The 25,928-nt window shown below is 42.5% G+C and overlaps 3 protein-coding genes across 4 annotated transcripts; all 3 read right to left on the bottom strand.

Annotated features, from left to right (window-relative positions):
* Positions 1–956: 956 nt before the first annotated feature.
* polr1c (RNA polymerase I and III subunit C) lies at positions 957–7,297 on the bottom strand. Its single transcript, XM_079560500.1, has 9 exons — positions 7,193–7,297; positions 6,926–6,997; positions 6,735–6,842; positions 6,520–6,652; positions 6,292–6,423; positions 4,806–4,958; positions 2,633–2,782; positions 2,402–2,518; positions 957–1,145 (listed from the first exon to the last, which is right to left on the bottom strand). Exons 1-9 carry the CDS (start codon positions 7,262–7,264, stop codon positions 1,027–1,029), a joined length of 1,056 nt encoding a protein of 351 aa, XP_079416626.1. The 5' UTR covers positions 7,265–7,297; the 3' UTR covers positions 957–1,026.
* Positions 7,298–7,863: 566 nt separating this feature from the next.
* Positions 7,864–10,706, bottom strand: LOC306965906 (uncharacterized protein). Its single transcript, XM_079560493.1, has 2 exons — positions 10,291–10,706; positions 7,864–9,577 (listed from the first exon to the last, which is right to left on the bottom strand). Exon 2 carries the CDS (start codon positions 9,568–9,570, stop codon positions 8,341–8,343), a length of 1,230 nt encoding a protein of 409 aa, XP_079416619.1. The 5' UTR covers positions 9,571–9,577; positions 10,291–10,706; the 3' UTR covers positions 7,864–8,340.
* A 1,375-nt stretch (positions 10,707–12,081) lies between these two features.
* On the bottom strand, positions 12,082–24,820 carry ndst2a (N-deacetylase/N-sulfotransferase (heparan glucosaminyl) 2a). 2 transcript variants are annotated; one of them, XM_079560471.1, is made up of 15 exons: positions 24,713–24,820; positions 22,976–23,125; positions 21,274–22,516; positions 21,112–21,199; positions 20,885–21,039; positions 20,600–20,785; positions 18,953–19,081; positions 18,607–18,789; positions 18,435–18,531; positions 18,032–18,155; positions 17,730–17,904; positions 17,488–17,658; positions 15,011–15,120; positions 14,825–14,927; positions 12,082–13,056 (listed from the first exon to the last, which is right to left on the bottom strand). In XM_079560471.1, exons 3-15 carry the CDS (start codon positions 22,459–22,461, stop codon positions 12,931–12,933), a joined length of 2,835 nt encoding a protein of 944 aa, XP_079416597.1. In that variant the 5' UTR covers positions 22,462–22,516; positions 22,976–23,125; positions 24,713–24,820; the 3' UTR covers positions 12,082–12,930. The 2 variants fall into 2 exon arrangements, with proteins under 2 accessions (XP_079416597.1, XP_079416596.1); XM_079560470.1 differs by having other exon boundaries at positions 21,274–22,518; positions 22,980–23,125.
* Positions 24,821–25,928: the final 1,108 nt, after the last annotated feature.

Below are 25,928 nucleotides of genomic sequence, written 5' to 3'. Positions count from 1 at the left end.
ATCCATAACTAGGAGATGGCTGAATTTCACTCCACTGTCACTTGATTGGTATGGAACAATTCTGGAAATATTAAAAATGGAAAAATTAACACATTCTTTAAGAACACAAATAGATACATTTGCCTGTTTCCTCCGGGTACTCCGATTTCCCATTCTACTAAAAACATGTTCAATAGGCCAGGATGAATGATGTGTGAATGAATGATAGTGGTAAGAGAGACCGTTGGCGCAGATGTGTGCAGTCGCAACAGCGCTTCAGTCAGCCTCCCCCGGGGGAAACTGAACACCACAATGTGTGGCGTGAATGTAAAATTGTCTCATCTGTGAAAGGCGCTATACAAATAAAGTTATTCTTCTTCTTCTACAATTTTGTAATATTGTAATCCTTTTCCAATGAAAGTATTAAGTAAAAAATGTTTCATCCCTGGAACCCACCAAGTGCTAGCATAACCTGGAGTCTTCCATTTCTGATCATAGACATCAGATTTGCTGCAGCGTCAATTAACGTTTATCTGCTCAGCCTGCATTACCGGGAGACGCCACTTTAAAATACTACGTTTGAGCTGACAGTGATTGTTAGTATCTAAATACAGTAGTAGAAATAAAAAAATAAAAAGGTTCAGCGATGTATTCTATTATAAATGGAAATTAATAGGCGAGGCGATTGTAAACTGTTGAGATAGCACTATATTGTTTGGAGCATACATTTGGAAAACAGAATATATATAAAAAAGCATAATTTAGTTTTGTGCAGATTTAATGTTAAGTATTAGGACATAAGAAATACACTTAAATAAAGGAACTGTCTCTATATTTGATATTGTTTTTAACAATGGTAACCTCTTGACAAATAAGGCTTTCAAGAGCCTTTTGATATGGTAATGTTCTCATCCATTTGTGGCTCATGACTATGGGCCGCTTGAGGACTGTAGCATGCCCCAGTAGAGGGCGAGGACCCTTCGAGCCACTGACCAAACTTGACTGAAAGAGGAGTGCGGGGAACCCAGAACTTTTCATTTTGTTGATTTAGTCCATATCTGTAGAGTCCAGCTCACTGAGAAATCTTTGGCATTTGCTCATGAGCACTTTAATGGCCTCGGTCACCAGGACGTCCGGTTGTAGGATGCCAGTTGACTCAACTGTAACTGCAAAACAGAATATGAATGACTTTATTATACAGCCTAATTCTTGCTTTAGTGATGCATTTATTTTTTGGTGTTTTCCTGCTTTACACATTAACACCAAGTCACTTTCCTCCAATTTTGATCTATTTTAGATCAGCCTGATTTTATCTCGATTTAGGCCTTGTGGCACTTGGGAGATCAAATAGTCTGAGATGAAAGTTTGTGTGAAAGAGTTGAGAACCACTGCTTAATTCATGCATGACCTCCTCAGGACTTCATAAATTAATAAATCATAAATTCATGTGAGGTGATAAGACTTCATGGTCCCCAGGACCAAAAGTAAGCAGTGGGGTGATCGTTCCTTCTCAGTGGCTGGTCCGAGGCTCTGGAACTCTCTGCCTGTTGAGTTACGAGCCATCACTGACCTGACACTGTTTAAAGCGAGGCTGAAAACATACTTGTTTAAAGCCGCTTTTGACTGCTAATTGCACATGCGTAATGTATATGTATTTTCTTAAATATTTTGTGCTAAAATTGTTTTTATTATATTGCACTTATGGAAAGCACTTTGGTTCAGCGGGTGCTGTTGTAAAGCGCAATACAAATAAAGGTTGATTGATTGATTCATGATGAAATACTCATGAATTAAAATGGTTAATTCAAGTTATTAATGATAATGAGTAATACATCACGATCGCTGCACTTTGTGCAGAAGAAACAGTGGCAAGGCCAAACTTTGGATAAACTTGTTACTAAAAGAGTTCTTCTTATTATTATTCATCATGAGTTCATTACGAATGTGCCCCTTAAACTGAAGCGTTGGAACTTTGGTAACTTAACTTGCATAAACTTACTAGTTACTAATTCATGTACCCTCATTATAAACGTTGAGTGCACATGCTCTTGAGCATCCTGGTTATTATCAGGGTTTTAAGTATCTTGGTTTTGGTGTCTATGTAATACAATATCCTGATTTCAGTGTCCTGAATAAGTCAGTAGGTTATGAGAAACCAAGATACATTCCCTGGAATATTCCGACAGAGCACTCAGGTCACTGTGCCATTTAACGCAGTATCCTGATTGTGATTGTGGTTTCTCTGAGAGCATGTTAACATAATATCCAGCATATTGTCATAACCGAGACTATAAGTCATTCCGGAGTATACGGTAACTACCCGGATACGTACATTCATACGCATGCAAACACACTCAGTATTTATATTTTGCCAGTGTAGAAACACCCATTCATAGATAATGTCATGTGGTAAGATACGTACAGATAAAGTGGTCTCGTATTCGTCCAAGTTTCACCAAGTTCTTCAAATCATCATGTCGAAGCACCTCTCTGCTGCATGTGTCCAGGCGGCTGTTTACAACTTTGGCGACCTTTTGTCCTTTTTGGATAAAAATATACAAACAAAGTTAAAATCAATTTATTTTACTCCAACTTTCCCCCAAAAAAGTCAAAAAAGAAATGTAAAGAAATCAAATGCAGACCTCTGTCTTACCATTGTGCTCCTCAAGCTCTATGACACCTCTGGGAAAGCAGCGCTGAATTCGCTCAGCCTTCTCCCCTTCTACTTGTTCCAGTAATGTAACCTCTGGAAGCAGTCTGTAGCTGGCTGTGGCCACAGGAGAGAACTTGGCGTGGTCTTTACCTGCACATCATCACATGTTCTAGGACTATGTAGAAGTGCAAATGTTTACATTTTTACAGACAGTGAAGGGTACTTTCCACACATTTTGTTATGTTACAGCGTCATTACACATTGTTCATATTTGTTCTTTTCTCATCAATCTACACGCAATACCCCATAATGACAGTGAAAAAAGTTTTCTAGAAATCTTACAAATTTATGAAAAATAAAACTGAAATATTGCATGTGCTGAAGTATTGTGCTGAAGTATTTACACCGTTTGCTCTGACACTCTGGAGCATCCTTTTTCCAATGATCGTCCTTGAGATGCTTCCACAAACTGACCAGAGTCCACCTGTACTAAAATAAATGGATTGGACTTGATTTGTAAAGACACACATCTCTGTAAAGTCCCACAGCTGACAGAGCATGTCAGAGCCCTGAAGTCAAAGGAACTGTCTGACTAAGAGACAGGTTTGTATCGAGGCAAAGATCTGGGGAAGGTACAGAAAAAATGTTGAAGCATTGAGGGTCCCGAAGAGCGCAGCAGCCTCCATCATTAATGGAAGAAGTTCAGAACCACCAGGACTCTTCCTAGAGCTGGGCTCGTCCAAATGGAGCCGTTGGGGGAGGAGGGCCTTGGTCAGGGAGGTGACCAAGAACCCGGTTGTCACTCTGACAGAGTTCCAGCGTTATTCTGAGGAAATGGGAGAACCTACAGACTGTCCAGCTTAACCAGGAGAAAACTGAAATGTTAATCATTGGCCCTGAGGTCCAGAGAGAGAGACTTTTGCCCAACTACAGTCACGGTCAATTAGTCCTTCCTCACAGGTGAAGAACCTGGGTGTGATTTTTGACTCTGAGCTGGCATTTATTCCACACATTAAGAATATCACAAAGATAGGTTTTTTCCATCTAAAGAACATAGCCAGAGTCCGCCCCATTCTCTCTCGGGCCAACACGGAGACGCTCATGCATGCTTTTATCACCAGTCGTATAGACTACTGTAATGCCCTGCTTTCTGGTCTTTCCAAAAAGAATATCTCAGGTTTACAGCTTTCACAAAATTCAGCAGCTCGTGTCCTGTCGAAGACCAGGAGGCGGGACCACATTACACCGGTTTTAGAATCGCTGCATTGGTTCCCCGTGTGTTTCAGGATCGATTTTAAAGTTCTTTTAATGGTTTTTAAATCTCTTAATGGTGTTGGTCCTTCTTATCTTTCAGAACTGCTTTTACCCTACGAACCTTCACGGCCCCTTCGCTCCTCCGGCAGGGGTCTCCTAGTTATTCCTAAAGTCAACAAAAAGACTCATGGTGAGGCGTCTTTCCAATATTACGGCCCTCGCCTCTGGAACGACCTGCCGGAGGAGCGAAGGGCTGCAGAGAACGTTCATGTTTTTAAGAGCAGGCTCAAGACCCACCTTTTTAGCTTAGCCTTTAACTGACTAATCTATTTATTTAATCCTAATATATAAAATGTATATATATGGGAGGTTGTCCCAGGTACATTGTTTTAAATGTTGTAATCTGTAAACCACTTTGTGATACCTTACGGTATGAAAAGCACTTTATAAATAAAGTTTGATTGATTGATTGATTGATTGATTGATTGATTGACCCATCTCTGCAGCACTTTACCACGGAGATGGCCTCATTCCAAAATGTATTAAAATTGCTTTTTTTTCCCTCATGAATCTACACATAGCGTCCAATTAATTTAATGTAGCACTGGTGGACTCCAGGAGAGTTGAAGAAACATCTCAAGGATGATCAGTGGAAAAAGGAGGCTCCAAAGCTCAGTTTGAGTGTCATTGTAAAGAAGATATATATACTTATGCACACGCAATATTTCTATTTTTTTTAATAGTCTATTTTTTTAATACATTTGTAAAACATTCTAAAAAACCTTTTTCACTTTGACATTATGGCATAATGTGTGTAGACCGAAAGAGAAAAATGCCAAATTCAATCAATTTTGGAAAGAACAAAATGTGGGGAAAAGTTGGGGTGTGTAGACTTTCACCATCTGTATGAGCCTCTCACCAATGCCTTTGACACAGTGCATGACAATGTCCAGCTCCTGGCCTGGCCTCAGCTGGGCAATCAGGATATCATCATCTACTGGCCCAATCCCTGCATCTGCAAAGACATCTGCCTGGTTCCCGATGGGCACCCACTTCAAGTCTCTGGAATAAACTGAGAGGAAAAGAGTCATGTTTGTGGAAGTTGAATGATGTGCTATTAACAGCCTGTATGCAATCTTCTGTCAGAAAATAATACATTTTGAATGTGTCATGCATGCATGGCCCAGCAGAGGGCACAGCGTCATACATTGCAATTGGCGGCACAGTGGCAGTGATACAGTCTGTGCTCCACAGCAAGACTGTACAATAGGCCAGGATGAATGATGTGTATGTGTGCCTGTGCGTGTGTTTCTGTTAGTCTATCCCAGGGGAGACAGTGGCTACATACAGGTACTGTAAACTCATTAAAATATATCATTAAAAAATGCATTTCTGTTGTTCAACTTAAACTGTGAAACTAATATATGATGGACTCAGTACATGCAAAGTGAGATATGTATAGCCTTTATTAGTTATAATTTTGATTATTATGGCTCAGCTTGTAAAAGCCCCAAATTAAAAATTAGAATATTTTGAAAAATGGACTGTAAGCCACAATCATCAAACATATAACAAACACAGGCTTGACATATGTCACTTTGCATGTCATGAGTCTATATCATATACTAATGATAAATAAATTAACTTTTGAACTAATTTTCACCTGTTCGTAGCTCACAACTACTGTGTATGGAGTGAATGAAGTACAAATCCCCTAAAACAGTGTGAAGCGCTTTGGGTGACTTGTGTCATGTCATTTGCTGTACAAATAAGTTTCCATTCCAACTATTTTCAGAAGTAAACATGGTTTGAAACACAGCAGTCAACGGGATAGACACAAAAACCTAACTATTTTAAGAAGGAAATTAGCCGGTTTTAAGGGTGATGGACTTTTATGGAGCAGTGATGTCTTTACAGAGAAATGGGCCCCGTGGAGTCCAGCGGTGAACACTGAGGAGTAGCTTCATTCACACCGACTTCAAAACACATGCACATGTTGTTTTCATCCCTGTTCCCATCTACTTAAATGCAGAATGACATTTGTAGAGCATCGATGACGTGTTAGTCGCATACGACCTGGCCGTTACGTCTGAAGTCACACTACAAAACATCAGATCGATACCTATCCGGTTTAAGACCACAGATCCAAAGGGTCTGGGTCGCATTTGAAAATAAGAAAGACCTGTGTTGTTAAGTCGGTTTTGGGTCACTGCAGTCTGAACTTAGACCCCTGGACGGGTCTCTTACCGTTTTATTTGCATTCCCTTATAATTTGACTATATTGATAATTTATATTTCATGTTACCATGACACTAAAGAAAATTACAAGCTTCCCTCGGACCTATTCAGATTAAATTATGTTGCCCTTCTCTACGGTTAGATGTACTCCCAATGCCCCCACGTACCCATGTGGTGCAGGTAGAGCTCGCGGGGATCCGAAGAGTCTTTGCTGGCCCTGGGGTTGCGGCTGCATTTCACCTTTAGCTGAAGCTGGATTGTGTCAATCTCAGAGCCCTCTTCTGCGGCAGTCTCTTCACCTAAATATAATTTAACTTACTCAGCATCAACTACATAATTTAAAAATGTTATGGGCAATAACAAAGTTATCAAATCATACGTTTATTGGAACTTACCTGAGTTCCTGAACTCAAACAGCCGTGGGTCAGCTCTGATGGGAATCAGCCCAAGTCTGTGAGCCAGGACCTCATCCTGGACAATGGACGTGTTATTGTAGATGAACACCTTCTCTATAGCCATAGTTGGGACCTGACAACCCAGTGACTCAAGTCAATACAGCAAGTACTTGTGATGTGATACAGTGTGGTATAATCATAGTTAAAAGCAAGACCTCTGCCAGGAGGATTCTTCTGAATGCGTTCGCGATGGCTGCATCAATGCCCACCATATCAAACTCCATATTGTTCTTATCCAGTTGAACGACATCAATGCTGAAGTTCTGCACAGAAGCAAATGTTGTTGTTTTTTGTCACACACAAAACCCTTTTTTTATTCTATACATTGTGACTGTATCAATATTACCTTTTTGAATCTGCCCAAGTTCCAAGTATCATCGTAGCCGGGATAGTTGCCCGGAAAATCCGTTGTGTGTACCTTAAGCCAATGCAAACACACACATTTAACAAAACCTAAAGCTCAACTATCTGACAACACGAGTGTTGTCAGATGCAGTGTACTGCATAGTATCATATACGGTTGCTAAAAGGGACTACGGATATTTTCTGACAAGCATGTACAGTTGTACTTTCCTTAGATACTGGTGTCGCACACTTCACTATATTCACTTACATTTTTTACCCCAAATTCCTCTAAAATCACCCGACTTCGGATTTCTTCCACGTTCTTCGTAGAGGCCGCCATGACACTTGAAGCCCCGCCCACAGCGTTTAACTTCTTCTTTCGTTTATTGGCGGGTGGCCACCAAATGCTTAGGTGCATACCGCCATCTACCGCCAGAGAGGGAGAGAGGGAGGGAGGGAGGGAGGGAGAGAGAGAGAGAGGGAGGGAGAGAGAGAGAGAAGAGAGACAGACCAAGATACCATTCAACCTTTTCCTTCCTGCCTTTCCTTTTAAAGCCTTCCATCCTGACAGATTTTTTAATACTACACTAATGTCTCCCTTTCCTGTCTGAGTCTGCCATGCACGTTGAGCTGCTTGCCTCTCCTTTACCCACTGGAGTCCTCATCGGGTAACTTTACAGGTCTTCACTTCCACTTCCACTTTAGATTATTACACATTTTTCTAACAGTCTAAAATGTTATGTTATTTTATGGTAATTTTTCTTTGATGGGATCAAGTGATGGGACCGACCCAGTGATTGGAGAGACTAACCTTCAAGAATCATCCCAAAACTGCTGCTGTAAATGAGCAACTTTAAGACTGGCACATAGTTGAATGATGAATGGCCAGCTCCTTTCAGAGCTGCACAAATAATGAGGTCAACATTAGGAATGCGGTGACAACATAAAAGTAATACTTTTAATATTCATAGTTTATATGTTTGCGTGTACACATTTGCACACAGCCCTTTTTGTACTTAGCCTACAAACAACACCTAACATGGCACAGTTTTTATCTAGCCAATGGAGCCGATGAAAGTTGAACTCCCAGACGCACATTCACAAGGAACTTACTTCACACAAGTCTTTTATAAGTATTATTAGAATGGACCCAAACTCTAGCAGCGGGCATCAACCCATACTCTGATGTAATCAATACACTTTTTTGAAGAAAAAAAGAAAACACTCAAAAGAAAAACAATGTAATTAAGAGAAAAATACAAAGTCCTGAAATGTAGGTGCTTCATACATTTTTACACAATCAAGGGGGAAAAACACACACATTTTCAAAAAATGTGACCTCGCTGGGCTGCACATTCAAGTAGAGGCTTTGACAGGCTGGCATGGGGCTAGTCATTCACAGTGTTTGGAGATACATCAGTCCACAGCAGTAGTGGTACGGACACAGCAGGCTGGGGGCCGCAGGGAGCTAAGCATTCTCTTCCTTCTCTGACAGGACACACTCTGTCTGGACGTGTTTGTGTTCTGCCGGGACAGTTTTGCTGCGCGACTGGCCGTCTCTTTGATCTGCAGTTCCAGGTGCTTCTGGATTGCCACGCCCAGCTCCTCAGGGTCCACAGAAGCTCCATACACCTCCCATGTCATACCCTCCGCATCCCACTTCACCTCTTTAACAGGGGACTTGGAGCCAGCCTTTTGTGCAGGGTCTTGACTCGTCTTCTTTGACTCGTGGCAGATCTCCTCGGAGAGACATACCTGGGGGAATACATGACAATTGCTCCCCTCTGTCTGCACAGCCACATCCCTCTGGCTGCTGCTGGTAGTAAGGGTTCCTACATCACGGGTTCGGGCCATCAGATCACACGTCATGTGGGACTGGGGCAATGCACTTGTCCAAGAGTAACCCAGCTGGCAGCAGCAGGACAAATGTTTAGCATTCAACCCTGTGTCGCTTAAGGATGACATAAGGTGAGGAAGGTTCAGGTGGATTGGTCCCTCAGGCCCTGTCAGTGGGGGCAGTATCTGGGAGGGGGCTGGGATTGGTTGTGGGTGGCAGTAAGCTGCAAAGGTGTCCTCTAAATTAGGAGGATGGAAATGAGAGGCATAACACTGGGCACTATCACATAGAGAGCCTTCGGTGACTGCGATCTCAGGCCCCTGAAACAGCTGGGGTGCAGTGCCATCTGAGCATAAAGGACCTCGGCAAACAGTAGTGACCATATTACACTGCTGCAGCTGCATGGGCCTTTTACAAACCAGCAGTGGCGACTGAGCACTGCCATCTACAAGTGTGCATGAACTCTGAACTAATGTACACGTGACAGGGGCAGGTGTGCCAGAGTCAGAAACCCGTGTGCTTGTGTCCCCTCCTGAACGGCCTTTAGGCAAGCACAGTGAAGGACTTCTGGTAACTGGCAGAGAGGTTTCTCTTAGACCCTGGTCTGTCCTGCAGCATGGGGCATCATCACTGGGACTCTGGGTCTCAGGTTCTTTGCGACCTTCCTCGGGTGACTCCTCTTTGGTTGTACAGCAGTTTTGATGAAGGCTCTCACAGACTGAACTCAGCTCTGGTGATGGAGCCTGGGACAGACATCCCTCTGCACCATAAGCCCTTCCCTGAGACTCAGTGGTACTGTTATCAGCCATGGGTCACCTGGAAACACACACATCACAGCACACAACAAGGCTTCAGGTTTACAAGATTATTCTTTGTTACATGCATTAGGAAGCTATTTTTTGCTTGCATTTAAAATAAAAATCCTCCCCTCATAAAAGTATGTTGCAATAGTCATTTGTGAAACTTGTGCCATATTATATTTGTTGATGTTGTGTATGTTCAACCTAAATACTCGATATGTGACAAAGGTAAACCCTTTGATAAAAAATAGCTATCATCCCTTTAGCAAGTAACATTTTGAGATCTAATCCCTCTTTCTAAGCATGACCTGGCCATACTGATGATACGTAGGTGCCATTTCAAACAGAGGCAAAATGTAAAAACTTACAGACAATTTTATGACAAATGTTGGGGGGAAATATGTTTGGACAGGCATAGCAGGCCTAAACCAGATGATGATGATGATGAAGAGGAGGAGGAGGAGGAGGATGATGATGATGATGATGATGATGATGATGATGATGATGATGATGAAGATGATGATGAAGATGGCAGCTACAGGTGATTTCCATGGATTTAGCCTATCAGCTCTCTTGGCTATATAGCACAAATTGGACGTCATGTCAAAAAGACAAAACTCTCTATGAAAAGAGAGGAACTACAAAATTAAATAGGCCAAAAATATAAAGGTCCAAATGCTTCCAACTCCTGCTCGTTTGGTTGCAGAGTGTCTGACCGTAAAGGCCTACCTTAGAGAGGACTTCCAGTCGGTTTAGTGCGCTCTTCACGGGACTGTCCACAGGTTAGAGCCGTTGTCCGCTACCAAATGAAGCGCCCGATCCCATTCCTGATGCCTACAGCCACGAAGCAAAACACAAGATGGACGAGGCCGTGAGATAATCCGCTGCATGTGATTACAGTCACTTCTTCAAATCCCTGCCCGGAGCAGTGGAGCAGAGCGGCAGAGATGCTCAGCAGCTGGAGAGGAGGAAGAGGAGGAAGAGGGGGCAGACGGGGGCTAGCATCGCCTGAACACAGGCATTGTGTGCGATTTACAAAAAGTGGTGATCAGTGTCTCTAGCATTCACTGATTCTTTCACTGCTTCTTTTCACCTATTAGCATTAATCTATTGAGTCAATAGATCAAATCACGCTCAGCACTGCGGCCCCGCCCACACTCACATCAGCCCGGTTTCTATAGCAACAGCCTTCCACAGGCCATGGAGATGAGTTCAGTGCATGGGCCTGTCATGAGGGCTGGAGAGAGAGAGTGAGTGGGTGTGAACCACAGCCACTGTGTTTTCCTTTCAAGTTCAACATTACATAAATTATAATCTAAGGATCTGCCCAGTCTAATCTGTTTCTTCCCTCGGTTCCCAGATGTTACCCCCCAGCACACCACATGCATTCCACTGTTTGCCTAATCCCTGAATCATTGTTTTGCTCAAAATAGAGGCGGGTTTTGAAAAGCTGAAGTCTCTTCAGTCTTGGACTTTAGGTGAAGATAAATTGGAAAATTGTCGTTGTTTACGTCAAGTTTGGTCTTGAACTGACACTTCAATTTGTGTTCTAATACTTCTGTAATGCACAGACCGTAGGCCTATAACCATAGTCATAGACATTTACATTAAATATTTGATTTTATCACAGTAAATATAGGCTAGTTTGTGTGTTACTGCTGACGAAACACGGGTTTCCTTTGCATCAAGAAAGTGTAGTAGCCCATGTAGCCTGCAAGTATCTATTAAGAGTAAGACAATTCTTCCCTTTACTTGCCAAGCTCCTGATGAATAGCAGGAATGGACTGGTATCAGAACTTGCCCGTGTAACAACCACTTTCCCAAGTTAATACATGCAGCTGATTTGGAAGAAATCTGCTTTTAAAAATGAGCCAGCATATCAAAATGTTTGAATCTGAGTAACCATGAGCATATTCAAGGATTTAACCCTGACCCTATCAAAGCAGCCTAATGCTCATCTTATATACTTCTGAATTGAGATAAGGTCAATAGGTTGCATTCACATGGCATCACAACCGGACATTCGACAGAGCCGATAGTTTAAAATTGAGGTGGAGCAACTGCAAATTCCAAGATGGTAACTATGGTAACTGTCGAAAGGCAAAAGATTTTGTCTTACATTTTGGTAATATGTCCGTCATCCCTGGGAGGATCCACATGAAACAAAAACTGTCTCAAAGTTCACTGTCTTCTCTGTCAGCACAAATAAATTGACATCCAATTATTTTCTCCAAAATGTGTCCAAAAGAGGTGACAATATTTACAAAAATGAGCATGATGTTTGCCAGAAGAAAGGCCTTTCAGCCCTAAAAATAATGTGGATGAGTGAATCCAATCACTACCAAATAATTTGTTTCAATGTTTGTCAATTTTCTTTTTGGAGATTTCCTACAAAAAACGGTGTCTCTCTCAGAGTTGTATTGTACTCTGCCCTCCATGTGAAATTATGACATCACATTGTGTGACTTGAACACAACCGATTATACATACACAAAAATCAGGAGAGAACAAGGCCAGACTCTTGAGATCAAAGGAAGCCCTTTTTCAGCAGCAACAGATGTCATCAGCTGTTTATTGTGTGGTTCACTGATGTAAAACAATAGTGGTGCATTTTAAAAATGTGAAATTAAAAGTATAAAAGCTCAAGAACTCCATGAACATGTGTATTACATCAACCCTCGCGCTGTACAGATGAGGCTAATACCGTTGTACAACTCGTATTTACATCCACATGTGGCTCAGCTCCCCATCCCATGTTTGAAACTGCTGTCCAGACCCGTTTCCACCAAGTACTGTATATGAGAATCACAGCCAGCAAAATGTGGAAATTCTTTTCCATCTTGAGGTGATTGTTCACATATTTTCTGCAAGATTTGTTTTTTGGTGATTCTAACAGCCACAATGGGATAAAACAAAAATGTTAAGACACAGTAAGAGGTCTCCAGAGAGCTTCCTCTTCTGATGACAGTAGTACGATTTGTATATCTAGCCTGCGTCTACACTTGGTAGAAACTAGGCTTAACTGGGGGCTTAACCTTTTCCAACTCAAGCTTCCTATTGGTTTATCACAGTCAAAGCTCCTTGAATGAGTCCAGTAACAGCAGTCGTAATCTTGACGAGGCCTTGGTCCTGATCTTTTCTCTATAGGACATAAATTACTGTCGATCGTGTGACGTGGACAGACGTAGAAAGGTTCACAACACCGGCAGCGCCCACCAGGGGTCACTCTTCACACATCTCATAGGAGACAGTCTTAACCCTTGCCCTTTCCCAAGTCCTTTGTCATGCTGCTGTGAACACCATGTTGCTCTTGTCCACATTGTGGCGCAAGAGCGCAGTTTCATGCTCTAGTCTGTGCGAGGGGCGCTCTCAGCTCCAGCTCGTGCTCTGCAGGTCTTGGCGGAGCCAGGAGGGCAGCGGCTGACCCAGTCGGTTCAACAGACGAAGTAACTCCACATTATGTTCACGGTAGTATTCTGTGAGATAGGCACGAGTCTGCAAAAACAAAACAGAATGCAATTATGTGTTTCTCCCTCAATAACACAACAGCTAAAGGTCAAACCATACAAACACACAAAAAACTGCAATCATTTTTTTGTAAGGTCAAGGTGAATTTTATTGTCCCCGTAGGGAAATTTGTCCTCTGCATTTGGCCCATCCTTTAATGCCACTGGGGCAACTCGTCAGGAAGTGGGCCACCTCTAGATGAAGAGCCAGGCAGACCTGGCTGGAGGAGGGCATGTTCATGTATAGTGCATGTTTATGGTTAATTGGGGAAACCAGAGGAAACCCATCCAGACATGGTGAGAGAACCATGCAAACTCCACACAGCACTAACGGGTCAGCTACCGTGCCAGTTCCTGGATAAAGTCTAAATACAAATCTGCCCTCTTCACGGTCAAGATCTGGTTTTAGGGTTGGAATTGGGTTTAGGGTTCTTTGTCGCTTTGTGCAACAAGCTAAAAGCCAAATATCAATATATAGTACCCAAACAAACCAGATTTTAAATGTTTTGAGCCTGAAACTATTATACATGCGGTCGGGTGATCGGGGAAAAGCTTAGAAACCCACTCACTCACACACTACAAAAAAGAAATCAAGCCCGACCCGAGCCCGAGTAATTAAAGGGACTATACAGCGTTTAAAAGTGTTAAAATTAAGTATCTTCCTCCCCCTACATCACCACAACTGCCTCGAACATCCTGCACCATCCCTCAAAAAGGTGTTACTAAGTGCTCATGCACGAGCTTAATATAAAACCTGCAGCTACACGTAAGACCTGAGGTGGCAGTAGTGCATTCAGCAGCAGCACCGTGTGTGAAAGGTACGTGCCCATACCTGGGCAGGCCGAGAGATGTGCGCGGTGTGGGGGCAGGTTAAGCGCCCGAGCCGCAGCTCAATGTCTCTGTCTCCCCTTTTCCGTCTCTCTCTCCTCCTCCTCCACCTTGTTGTTAATAAACAACGCCCAGCATTTACAAAAGCCTACTTTTTACGCAGTAACAGGAACCAAACTGCTTATTTATCCACACTGTCCTGAGAGAAAGAGTGAATAGCAATGTTCTCTGCGTATCAAAGCTTAAAACGTGACAAAACAGCCAGCACGTGCGCCCAACCCCCGCACCAGCTCCCTCCTGGACTCCTCTATTTTATATTGAGTATTACCACATTTTGTATCTAATAGATTAAGCCTATAGCATAGATTTGTATTAGAGATTAGAATGACAAATAAAAATAAATAAAACTTGAAGCCCAACCCGACGCAAACCTGACTGTCATGCGTGGGTTGGGCTCGGGTCTAAAATCTAACCTCTACACTACATTCATTCTGGCCTGTTGTACATGTTTTTAAAAGGTAGGAGACACTGGAGGAAACCTAGACACAGGGAGAACATGCTAACTCCACACGGAGACGCCCCTTCCGGCTGGGATCGAACCCAGGACCTTCTAGCTGTCAAAGTACAAGCGCAAACTGCTGTATCACCGGCCAATTCCCAATTTTGATACATTTGTTGGGGCCACGGTTTTGGAATGGAGGCTGCTGCCCGACTACAGCACGCGCACAACACACCCTCAGTCATCCTGACCTATTGCACATGTTTTTAGTGGTAGGGGAGTACCCGAAGAGAACCTACACAGACATGGGGACACCATGTACAGAAAGGCTTGCCACTCATTTGACACTTGTGGAGTGCTGTATTAAAAACCAACAAAAACAAACTTTCATTAAAGTAATAGCTCAGGATTGACATGTTGTGTAACCTACCTCAGTGCTCATTTCAGCATATTTCCTGCCTTTACTTTTGCCCAGACATTTAGCTCGACCCCCATCCAGTCGCTGGCACCAGAAACCTTTTGAGTCGTCATACCTGCAACCAAAGCAGTGTGGTCACGAAATGAGACACACATTTCAAATGCAGTGTTTGTAGTTGACTGGACATGTGCGACTTACATGAGCGCCTGGGTATAGTTGAAGACAGGAGTGACACCAAGAAACCTCTGGACTCCCTCCATCACCATGGCAGGGTTGGACCGCAGCAGAGCCCCATCCACAATGTGTAACTTCAGGAAGAGAACAAGAAAACATTGTGTTGACAAGGCTTCTCTCAAGCCTTTACTATGTAATATCCAATCCAGGCAGCCTCACTACTCCACTGTGGTCTCCCTTTACACATAGTTTTTTCTCTCAATAATAAATATAGTAAAAAACTCAAAATCTACTGTTCCCAGATTATTATGCAACTCATAGTTTCAATACATTTTAAAGCTTGTAATTAACTGAAAATGGTCATTTGTTGAATTTGCAGCATTAGGAGGTCATATTTACTGAAATCAAAAGCTATTTCAATCATAAACATCTGAACAGGTCAAGTTATATTTTAACACAGGAGCCCTTCTTTGATAAGAGCTTAACAATTCTTAAATCCATTAAACTTGTGAGTTTTTGGAGAGTTTCTGCATCATAGAAGAAAGTGGTCAGTCAGAAACTCCTAAGGAGCCTAAAGGGGCCGACCAGCTCTCTCCCCGTGATTCTGGCCCAAAACATGACTCCGCCCCCTCGTTACTGACGTCACAGCCTTGTTGGGACATGGTGGCCATTCACCAACCATCCACTACTCCACTGATCTGACCATCCAGGGTCACACGGCCTCATCAGTGAACAAGACGGTTTGAAAATGAGTCTCCATGTATTTCTGAGCCACTGCAGCCGTTTCTGCTCGTCAGCTTCAATGAACAGTTTAGGGGAGGCCCGGATAGAAGGTTTATGCACAACTGCAGCCTCTGGAGGTGGAGGGTCCTACACTTTGATGTTCGGGAGACTCCAGAGGCACCAGTAGCATCAAATACCTGTTTGCTGCTTTTCTCTTAATCTGATGTATTTTTCTGACTTTAACCGTCCTCATTGTGCCTTTATCTGCACAAACCCGAGTGTGTCTGAATCAGCCACAAATCTCTTAACAGTACGATGATCACGCTAAATCTTTCATGAAATATCAAAGGTTTTCATACCTAGTCCAAGGCATTTAACTATTTCAAGCTTTTCTTCCGCAGAGATCCATTTTCTTTCCCATATTGCTTGAAAAAGGGGGTCTGCTTAATAATTGTTGTTTTTTAACCTTTAGGACACTGAAATATATATCATTTGCATAATAATTTGGAACGCAGTGTGTATATATATATATATATATATATGTATTTCTTCTTTGAATGCATATAATGAGAGATTAATTCATGACGGATTTCTTTACTCTCTTCAATAACATTACTTAAGTTTTGCAAAAATTAGGGGCCAAAAAATATTAACTAAAATCGCAAATCTACAGAATTAATCGCGATAAATTATTGCCTTTATGAAATGCCTAAAGTCACCAGACAAGAATTTACTTTGGCAAAGAAAAAGGCAAAAACATCTCTCTAAAGCTCAATGCTCTCCATCTGTGAGCCTTCGCTTGCTGTGGTGGTCCTTGCCGAGTGTCACCAGTTCATAACACTAAAAAGCACTTGAGCTCAAAAGTGAGGACACATACAAAACCTACAAACGATATATATTTTACATAATGTCACATCCAATTAGAGCGTACAATGCATCAGTACAGTTGCATTAGGAATAGAAATTATTATTAGCATAAATAATAATTTACATTTGATCATCTAATGATTGTAGGGTCTACTGAAACTTCAAGCTCTTCTGACATCATGTGGTCACATGGTGCAGCTATGCATTTGGTGTTAACAGGTCTCTATGGTAATGGCTGACTCGTTTGGTCCAGGAGCTTTGTGAAGGACACAAACAGTGATGAATGTGTGATACTCGTTCCCTCCGTGCGCGGCAGCTGTGAGGTCGGAGCCTGCCAGTAAGCAGCAGCTGACCTTGGGGCAGGCGAGTGCGGAGGCTCAGCGCGGCCAAAGCAAAAGGTGTTATTGTGTCCCGCAGCGGCGAGTCTAAATGAATACGCGGTTTGTGCTTGACGAGGCCCTACCGCTGTGGAGTTTACAGACTTCATCTGGTGCAGAGAGTTTCATTAATGTCGCTGAAACTGACTCCCTCCCTCTGTCAGCCCAGCGTGCCCGTTTTGGCGTCTACCGCATGGAGAGAAACGTGACAGTCATTCTAATACGAATGAAATACGTACACAGAAGCGTGTGCGATATTTAGCTGTAGTTTTTACTTGGTTTGCTTTGCCGTGTCACTAGAGCTGCCCAGAGCTCAGCAGAGCCCCATCATTTTTACAGAGGAGGAATATTCACGCTTGGATTGATTTATTTTAACGTGTTAATTGTATCATTTTAACGCAATTCGTTAATGTAATAATTTTCCCGGCCCAAGTAAAAATAAAACGTCGCTGCAGGGAAAACTCACAAATGAGATAATGTTAAAAGATTTCTCCCGTTTAACTTTGGCTAAAGACCATCAGCCAGTGCAGCTACCTGAGAGGGTTGGTAGTACTGCAGCCAGCGCTCAAGGTGAGTGGCATAGACCCCAGGGTTAAGGCAGCGTCGCTGAAGGGCCAGCAAGTCCCTGGGGGCCGAGGCACTCGCCGTCACCACTGCATGGAATGTGTTGTTGAGGGCTGCGGGGTCCTGATGCGCCCTCTGATGCTGTCAAGTTCAAAACAATTAATCAAACACAAAGAAAACATTTGGTTTTCAGCCTGAAGAGAAGCTGTTACCTGATACCAGGAGTGAGCTCTGTCTGCCGGATGAATGAGCACGACCAGGATTTTAGCTCTGGGCAGGAGGGCAGCTGCTCTCTTAGGTGCTACCTCGGTATCAAAATAGTTGGCGCTCTTCTCAAACATGAAGTCAGTACTCACATTAGAGGGTAAGGGGAAGAAGTCCATGTACCTGTTAAGGTTTTTTCAATTATTGACAATATTTTAAGAATCTGATAAACAATCCAGTTTAAGTTTGGCCATTCCATAGGTATGCTGAACTTTCTCCTAGATATGAATGTCGTCTGAATGCTCCTCACCAGTCAATGCCATTGTTGTAGTTGGCTCCACTGAAGAACTGGATCTCCTCAAAGGTAGTGGGACTGGAAAAAGAGCTGGTGATCGCTGGATGAAGGGTTAGGAATGAATGAAGTGCTGTAGTGCCTAGAAGAAAACAAATGTTAGCACAGTTGTTTCAGAGATCCATGTAATTAAACAAAGACTTTTTTTCAAAAGCAGAGAATCTGAATTCTGGACAAGACTAGAATTAAAAGCAGAGGCAGGTCTTTTTGTATTTGATGAAAATGCTTATTTTATCTTTTGTCAGTTGAATAAGAAATATTTCACTTTGATTAGAATAGATTTATATCATGTGTTGGCCAGGTCACTATTGTAAATAAGGTCAAATATAAACAAAAGAATTACAGACTGAACCAGCTTTACCTGTTTTTTGTGGTCCAATTATGAGGAACCGTGGCAGCCTGTCACACGTCTTCTCTTTTGACCAGATGTCTTTGTGCCGTTTGTCGTGACATGGGTTCTATAAACGTACAGAGCAAAGTCAGAGAAAGTAGTCCAAGTTCCTTCAGAGAGTGTCCTGAGCACATGCTCTGACCTGCCATAGGGGATCTCGCTCTTCAGGGAAGATCTGGAAATATTTCTCAGCAAGAAGGGTCGGAGGCAGAGTCTGTAGCTTTAGGTTGGTCCAACATTGTACAAACTTTACTAGTGATTCAAATGTGTACAAGCCGAGGCGATCATTTCCGTAGTTGGAGAGGTGCGTCATGAAAATGCTAATCTGTGATGACGAAAACCAGACAAGTTTCAAAAAAACTGGCCATTAGAGAAATTACTCACGTTATCATTTACGGTATATATATATATAATACTAATACAAGATACTTCTAATTTAAATTTAACATTTATTATATATTCAAAAAAGTTGCTGAAAGATTTCTTACAGGGTTGAGCAGAACCGTGAGGAAGAGTTCTCCTCCTCTGATGCTCCTGTCCAACTCCTTTGAACCTCCAGGATACTCGTTATAAAAGATGGTGTGAGTGAACAACCCACATGTTTGCCGAGGCAGCACCTGAATTACAAGACATTGGCCTTCATGATAATTAACACATTCATCTTACTAACCCCCATTAGAACAGACATGTTTAACAATCACATTATCATTATACTTAGAGTACTTTAATATGTTCAGCTCTAGAAAGTCCTTGCGATAAAAAAAAAGACGTTAAGCACAAGCTTCTAAGAGCAGCCTGTTTCAGTGATCACTACTAACAAGTTCCAATACTGATTATGTAATAACAAATTCCCCGTAATCCTTTCGCTTTGGCAGAGCATCCTCTTTTATGAGTGATGGTCCTCAAACCGCTTTTAATCGGGACCCCCAGTATAACAGGGTTTCTACAGGAAGCAGAAAGTCCAATTTAATGTTTTATAATGCCATGTTTAATGCCCAAATACTGTATTTCAATACCACAATCGCAAAACATCTGTGCATATTTTGTTTCTCAAGATTTGCAAACATTTCATCAAACAGAGGAATGAGGGGATTTTGTGCTATTTAAAACCAAATTTAGCACAACCAGCAACTTTTGAGCAACGATTTTGTTGAATTTCTGCCAAAACTGCAAATGAATGTGGATTTTCGACAAAAATATCATTTAATGCCAGTTTAATTTAATGCATTTAATGGCTTTTAATGCTTTTTAATGCCATGCAGAAGCCATGTGAAACAATCGCTTGAGGACTTTGGGACTCCCAAAAGGCAAAGGCTACAGTCAAACTACATACAACATATGCTTGTGTTTGTTGCCAATAATGAGTGGATCACTTTGTTTGAGCAGATTTCAGGTCTGGTTTAAGATAAATTGTGTGTTAATTCTCATATCTTCTGATTATCTTGCTCGCAACCTGCTGAGAACCACAGTCATTTTGGTGCCTTTTCAGCTACAATAAACCATTTTAAAAACGGTTTTATTGTAGCTTGATTTTGATTAGTATATAAAACATTTAGAAACAATGGGACTTGAGACTTGACTTGGACTTGTGGGCCAGAGACAGAGACTCTGTGCACGGAGGGAGCGCACGGAGCAGTTGGGAAGAGACGAGTATCACGAGTGTGCATCTCTGATGTCAACATTATTATTAGTATACAAACAAGTAATGACATAAAATGTATTAATTTTGCTTCTGATTCGATGCTGTGACATCACTTGCTCAATTTCTGTAATCAAAAGGTGCAGCTGCAGCCCTGGAAACTTCATCCACTGTCCTAGCCATTAGTATGAGACTGGTTTGTGAGTGAGTGATTTGCCACATTTACATCAAATTGTTGGGCAGCTGTGGCTACATACTTGGCTTCCCCCGAGTGAGGAGTGAATTTATAATGTGGTACTTCAATGCTTCAATGGATTTGAGGAGCTTGTCAACAAGATTATAAAAAAACGAAGAAAAAAAGCTTCTCTGAAATAAAATAATATCTGTAATGGCATTTTGGAGGATCTGATAGTTGTGAGTTGGTTTTCTCATTTATTAACTTATTATTTAGTTATGCACAGTTCGAGACGAGGGTAACTGTATATAACTGACAAACCTGGATTCCATTGTGTATAAAGCCGCGGCGGTATCGAGCAGGCCGCAGGTGGGGGTACTCCTCAGTGCTAGTCACCTTAATGCCCCACACAGACTTCCATGCATCATAGAGCTGGCTGTGAACAGGATACACGCCTGAATGATGAGGCGCTACAGCATATCCCATGTCTGTGGGTATACCATGTTCCTGAGGACAAAAAGGTTACATACATTTGTTTGCCTCAACAAACATCATTCCGATTGATTAATCTTCCGCTTAATTTCCAATCATTGGGTTAGTTCAAACCTGGGCAAAGACTTTGTTGAGCCTCATCTGCTCTGCAAGCACACTGACATTATGAAACAGGTGTGGCTGCATATGACTCCACATGTGAGGGAACCACCAGAAATCCATCCTGTGCTCCAGCAGCATGTCGTCTCCTCGATCCTCCTCATCAGTGCCTGCACCACAAACATATGTCATCAAACGTGAGGAAACAAAAGTGTCAATGGAAAACCAGGACCAGGTTCTACCTGTGTGGTAGAATTTTCCAGAAAATCCCAAGTTGAAGGTGAAATTTGGAACCAACGCACGCAGCTTATTTTGAGTGTTGAGTAATGCCTGTGTAACGCAGATGAATAAACAACAGCTTATTTTAGGTCATAGTTTCAACCAACACACAAACATTTACCCACCTCCACATCTGACACTTTCATCCGTGTTCCTTCTTTACCCACAAATATATCATCCACGTCAACAAGAATGTGGCGGTCTAAAGAGAGACAGAGTCTCCTCCCAGTCAGATAGGCAATGGCGTCCACAAACACCAGTTTATGCAGCCAGTAGCTTAAATTGTTTCCAAAAAGAACTCTCTGGATTCCATCGTGCAGGCCCAGGTCCTGCACAACTGTGGCATGGACCGGCCTTGTTGGACTCGGTACAAAGTGTGCCATAGACATTGAGGATTTCGTACTGGCCACAAGCACTGGCTCGTATGTGGAGTGGTTAGACTGGAAGATGGTCCAGTCGTCTCCAGGTAAGGGGCCCTGCTCTACCTGGTTAGGCTTGGTTATGTAGAGCAGAGGAGCACTGGGATTAATGCGGTAGTCCCTGAGTCCCAAGTGTGAATGCAAAAAAAGAGGGAATCCTTTGAGCTGTGCACTCAAAAGAGAGTTTTCATTTGCCTTATAGAAGCCAATAACTCCTACACCATACTCAGAGCAGTATTTGTCCAAGAGATCCCTATTCCATGCATCTAAATTGACATATTTCAAAAGATTTTCATAGATGATGAGAGCATAGCGGCCCTGATTTTGCGCTGTGAGTGTTGGCATGCCCCCCTTTCCAGGAGCTATCTCAGTCTGATATCGAAAACGGCTTGACTCCAGGGTGGCGATAATCTCCTGGCCAAGTTGAGAGTAGATGCTTTCCACAAACACCAGAATTACTGGCTCTGTCCGGGAGTTATCCACTGCCTTGACTGACCGCTGTTGGCCCTGGCGCCCGGGAATAAATAGGGGGGCCCTCTGGACCCCTGGGGCCCAAGCTGCTGCTCCTGTGCTTGAGCCAGGGGCCATCCCAGCAGCTCCACAGTCACTGAATGGTAATGGAGGTGCCTCTTTGATTTTGGGGTTGTTGGAAATGTAATAAGCCAAGAAGGCCATGGACAGTAGGCAGAAGATGATGAGAGCAAGGATGAGGCGATGGAGCTCCAGCTGGCGAACACCACGCAGCAGCTTCCACAGCCCCAGGCCAGCAGCCGCCATGGTGACTGCCAGCCAGCGAGCAGCTGTGAGCACAGGCAGGGCGGAGCCGGGACAGAGAGGCGGGCCCAGAGCAGGACAGAGCAGGGGACACCAGCACTTGACTACACTGAGAAGCATCCATTTACACTAGGTCACCATGGCCAGCATCATAAGGTCCACCCAACAGCAACACCTCTGCACAAAGAAAGGAACAGAGGCATTGCAGACATGTCAACAATATGTTAGTTTAAGCTGAGGGGCGCCTGGATTGTCGGGGAGACCGGGCGGTTCACTGAAAGTCGGAGTCTCACGTTTCTTTAAAATAGCTTGGGAATAAAATTATTCTCAAAGTTTGTGAAAGTATTTCTATATCCCACACACATCACACAGACAGACTCATCATCAGAGCAGAATAAACTGTTTCTAAATGATAAAAGTTTACAGCTTAATCTTGGAATGGATATATAGAACGTGATTATGCAGTTAGGTGGTTTCTTCTTTATGAATGGGCAACGTGTGTGTGTCTTGTGGATGTGTGGTGTTTCGAGAATACGCTCTTCAGGAGATTAAATTTGATTAAGTCGGAGGCATCTCAGAAACGACTAACGGGCATGCCCCGCTCGCAAAACTGCACCCGCTTGGCTCATCTTACTCACACCTATTGAACGTGCGGAGAAGTCTCAGGCAGACAGTGGTCTGATATCTCTGAACACGTCCATCTGTTTGAAGAGCCTCTCTGCTGCTGTAGGGATTAGCTCCCAAACGTCTTTCGTATAATCTGGGACATCCTACCGAAGAACACCTAAAAGGAGAAAAACAGGGAAAAATGTATGATAATTTGGAAAGATGTAGACTAAATCAAATTAAAGATGTTTTTAGGCAACATGAAACATTACAAATGATCGTATTTAGAATCTTTTTGGCAGGCTGTGTTTTTAAAGGTTGGTGGATAATGGGGTATTTGGAGGAAACCCATAAGGATACTAGGAGAACATGCAAACTCCTTACAGAAGCACTCCACCTAGCCGGAAATCAAATCAACTCCCTGCAGTGAGGCGCGATAATGCACCACGATACCGTCTGAGCCCTGTACTATTAGCGATGGTGACACTAGGGCCCGGCTGAAACCTCCAGAACCGAAAGTGATAGAGACTTCCCTTTTATTGCATTGGAAAGAGCTCAGTCAGAGCAATTTAAGTAATTGAATTTGATGTCATTTTTGAAAATCTCTCACATAGCCTCTACTTAAACATTTAAGTATAGGCTATGAGAGAGATTTTTAAAAATGACATAAAATTCAATACTTAAAATATTGGCCTACATATCGGCTATCGGCCATGCAAACCCCCTTCATATCGGGATCAGTATCGGACCACGAAAATCCATACAGGTCGGGCCCTAGTAGGGTCTGTAGAAACTTCCTTTCTGTAGCGGTATTAGAGGTTAGAGTTCAGGGTGATCAGGTCTCACTATCTCAGGGTGATTGTTGCACTATCTCAGGGTAACAATCACCACATTACACATTATTCTTGTTATTATGTTTCACTGAAGTTCAATTCATATTTCAAATACAGTGCAAGTCCGAAAAGAAGGAATAGGGACGCAGTTTAGCATACACAAGCTTAGATAAATGTATTATTCACAGGCACCTTCCTTGTGTTTGCACTAACCCTGCATCTGTAAACTTTGTACCATATCTATTTTGGGGCATAAAGTCATTAACCAGCCAACAACGATGCAAGACAAAAAGACAAGCAAGGAACTAGCCGAGGAAACAAATTGTACAACGTTAAGCTCATCGCTGACCATTATAAAGTGCCTAATGGAGGGACACTGCACACCTGTTCAAGATCCTCCACGTCAGGCAGGCTGCAGACTGTTTATCTGTGAGGGACTGGCTGCACAACACAGCAGCTGACGCACAAGGTGGAGAGGGCCATTCAGCGGGCTCCTGCTCTTGATAGGATGAGGGGCTATACTTTTCCCCCGAGGCATTGATACAACACGGAGGTCATGTCATACACTGTCGTTACACGAGAATCAGTTAATGGTGTTTCTAAAGGTTTTAGCGGGTATGCTAACTATGTAGCTTCTTGTTGCTCAAATGCATGTAGCGACACTGTTGTCTCAAATAGCGTAGCTTAAGGTGCACCAAGAAACATTAAAACAAATGCCAACAACAGAGTGCACGTTTTTACTTAATCAGACCCATGTCTGGTTAAAGGGAGCGAGTTAGCCGCTCCGCCACAGGCGCAAACCTGGAGCTGCATTGGTTTTCCATGAGCGGAGTAGCTGCAGCGGCTAAGCGTAAACAACGGCCACTCTCATTAAAACACTGATGAAGAAGCAGCAAACAACAAATTCACAATATAATCAATGTATGTACTACCAGAACACTCCAAATATCCGGACTCTATCCAAGGAGCCCAGACTTGCTTTTTAGAAAAAGTTGAGAGCTTCGTAGCTGCTTACACCGCCATCTTGGTTCTGCTGTGGCACTGAACCCTCAGGACGAAACCAAACCCAGCTCCTGGCGGGGGTGCTCCAGCTGTACACCCCCAGCTGTACCACTGCTTTAATTGCCCTAAAAATAATAAGAAACAAACAAATACAAAAAATACATACATCATATGTATATACATGTGATGTATATATATACACACATATACATACATGTATATATAATATGTATACATATATATACGTATGTATGTATACATATTACATACGTATATATATATATATATATATATATATATATATATATATATATATATATATATATATATATATATATATATATATATATATATATATATATATATATATATACACATATATATACACATATATATATACATATATATACACATATTTATATATATATACATATACATACATATATATGCTTTTATTGTTTTCAATAAAAGCTTTACTCACATGTTTTTGTCTCACTCCCATTTCTTCTTGTTGCATATTGAAGTTCTACTTGGAACCTTGGAATCCAACCATGCAAAATGTGAATTTTTGCTATTTTTCAAAGGTCTGAAACCTTTGATATGTATGATGAGAGGCCCTCATCATGGCTGCACAGGGCCTTGAGCTCCAGAGCAATGGAGCACCAGATTTACCACACCAGACAAGACCCCAGGTGTAGACTGTGCAAGGATGCTGGAAAAGCTTTCATGGAGCGCTAAAATCAAGCGACTGGCATACACAGGAACATGTGCAAAGTATAGGCTGGAAACCAACCCTGGAAACCCAAGGTCAAAGTGGGAAACACCTCCGAAGATGGTAGAGAATGACTGAGCCAAGATGCTGTGAGACTTCCAGATACAGACGGACAGAATAGTAATGGCGAACCACCCGGACACGGTGGTGGTGGTGGAGGGCAGAGAAAAGCCGTTGTGGTTGACATAGAAATACCAAGTGATTGCAATATCAGGAAAAAGGAACACAAGAAGGTCGGGAAATATAATAATCGTGGTCATGGGAGCATTCGGAGCAGTGACCCCCTAACTGGGGGAGTAGATCCAAGCAAATATATCAGACATCTCTGTCTAGAAAGTGCAATTATACTATTGGTATTGATGGTTTAACAAAAA

Source organism: Gobius niger, assembly GCF_951799975.1.
Source record: "Gobius niger genome assembly, chromosome: 7".
NCBI classification, from domain to species: Eukaryota; Metazoa; Chordata; class Actinopteri; order Gobiiformes; family Gobiidae; genus Gobius; species Gobius niger.
The sequence above is the reverse complement of the archived record's forward strand: the minus strand, read 5'-3'. Positions and strand labels throughout refer to the sequence as shown.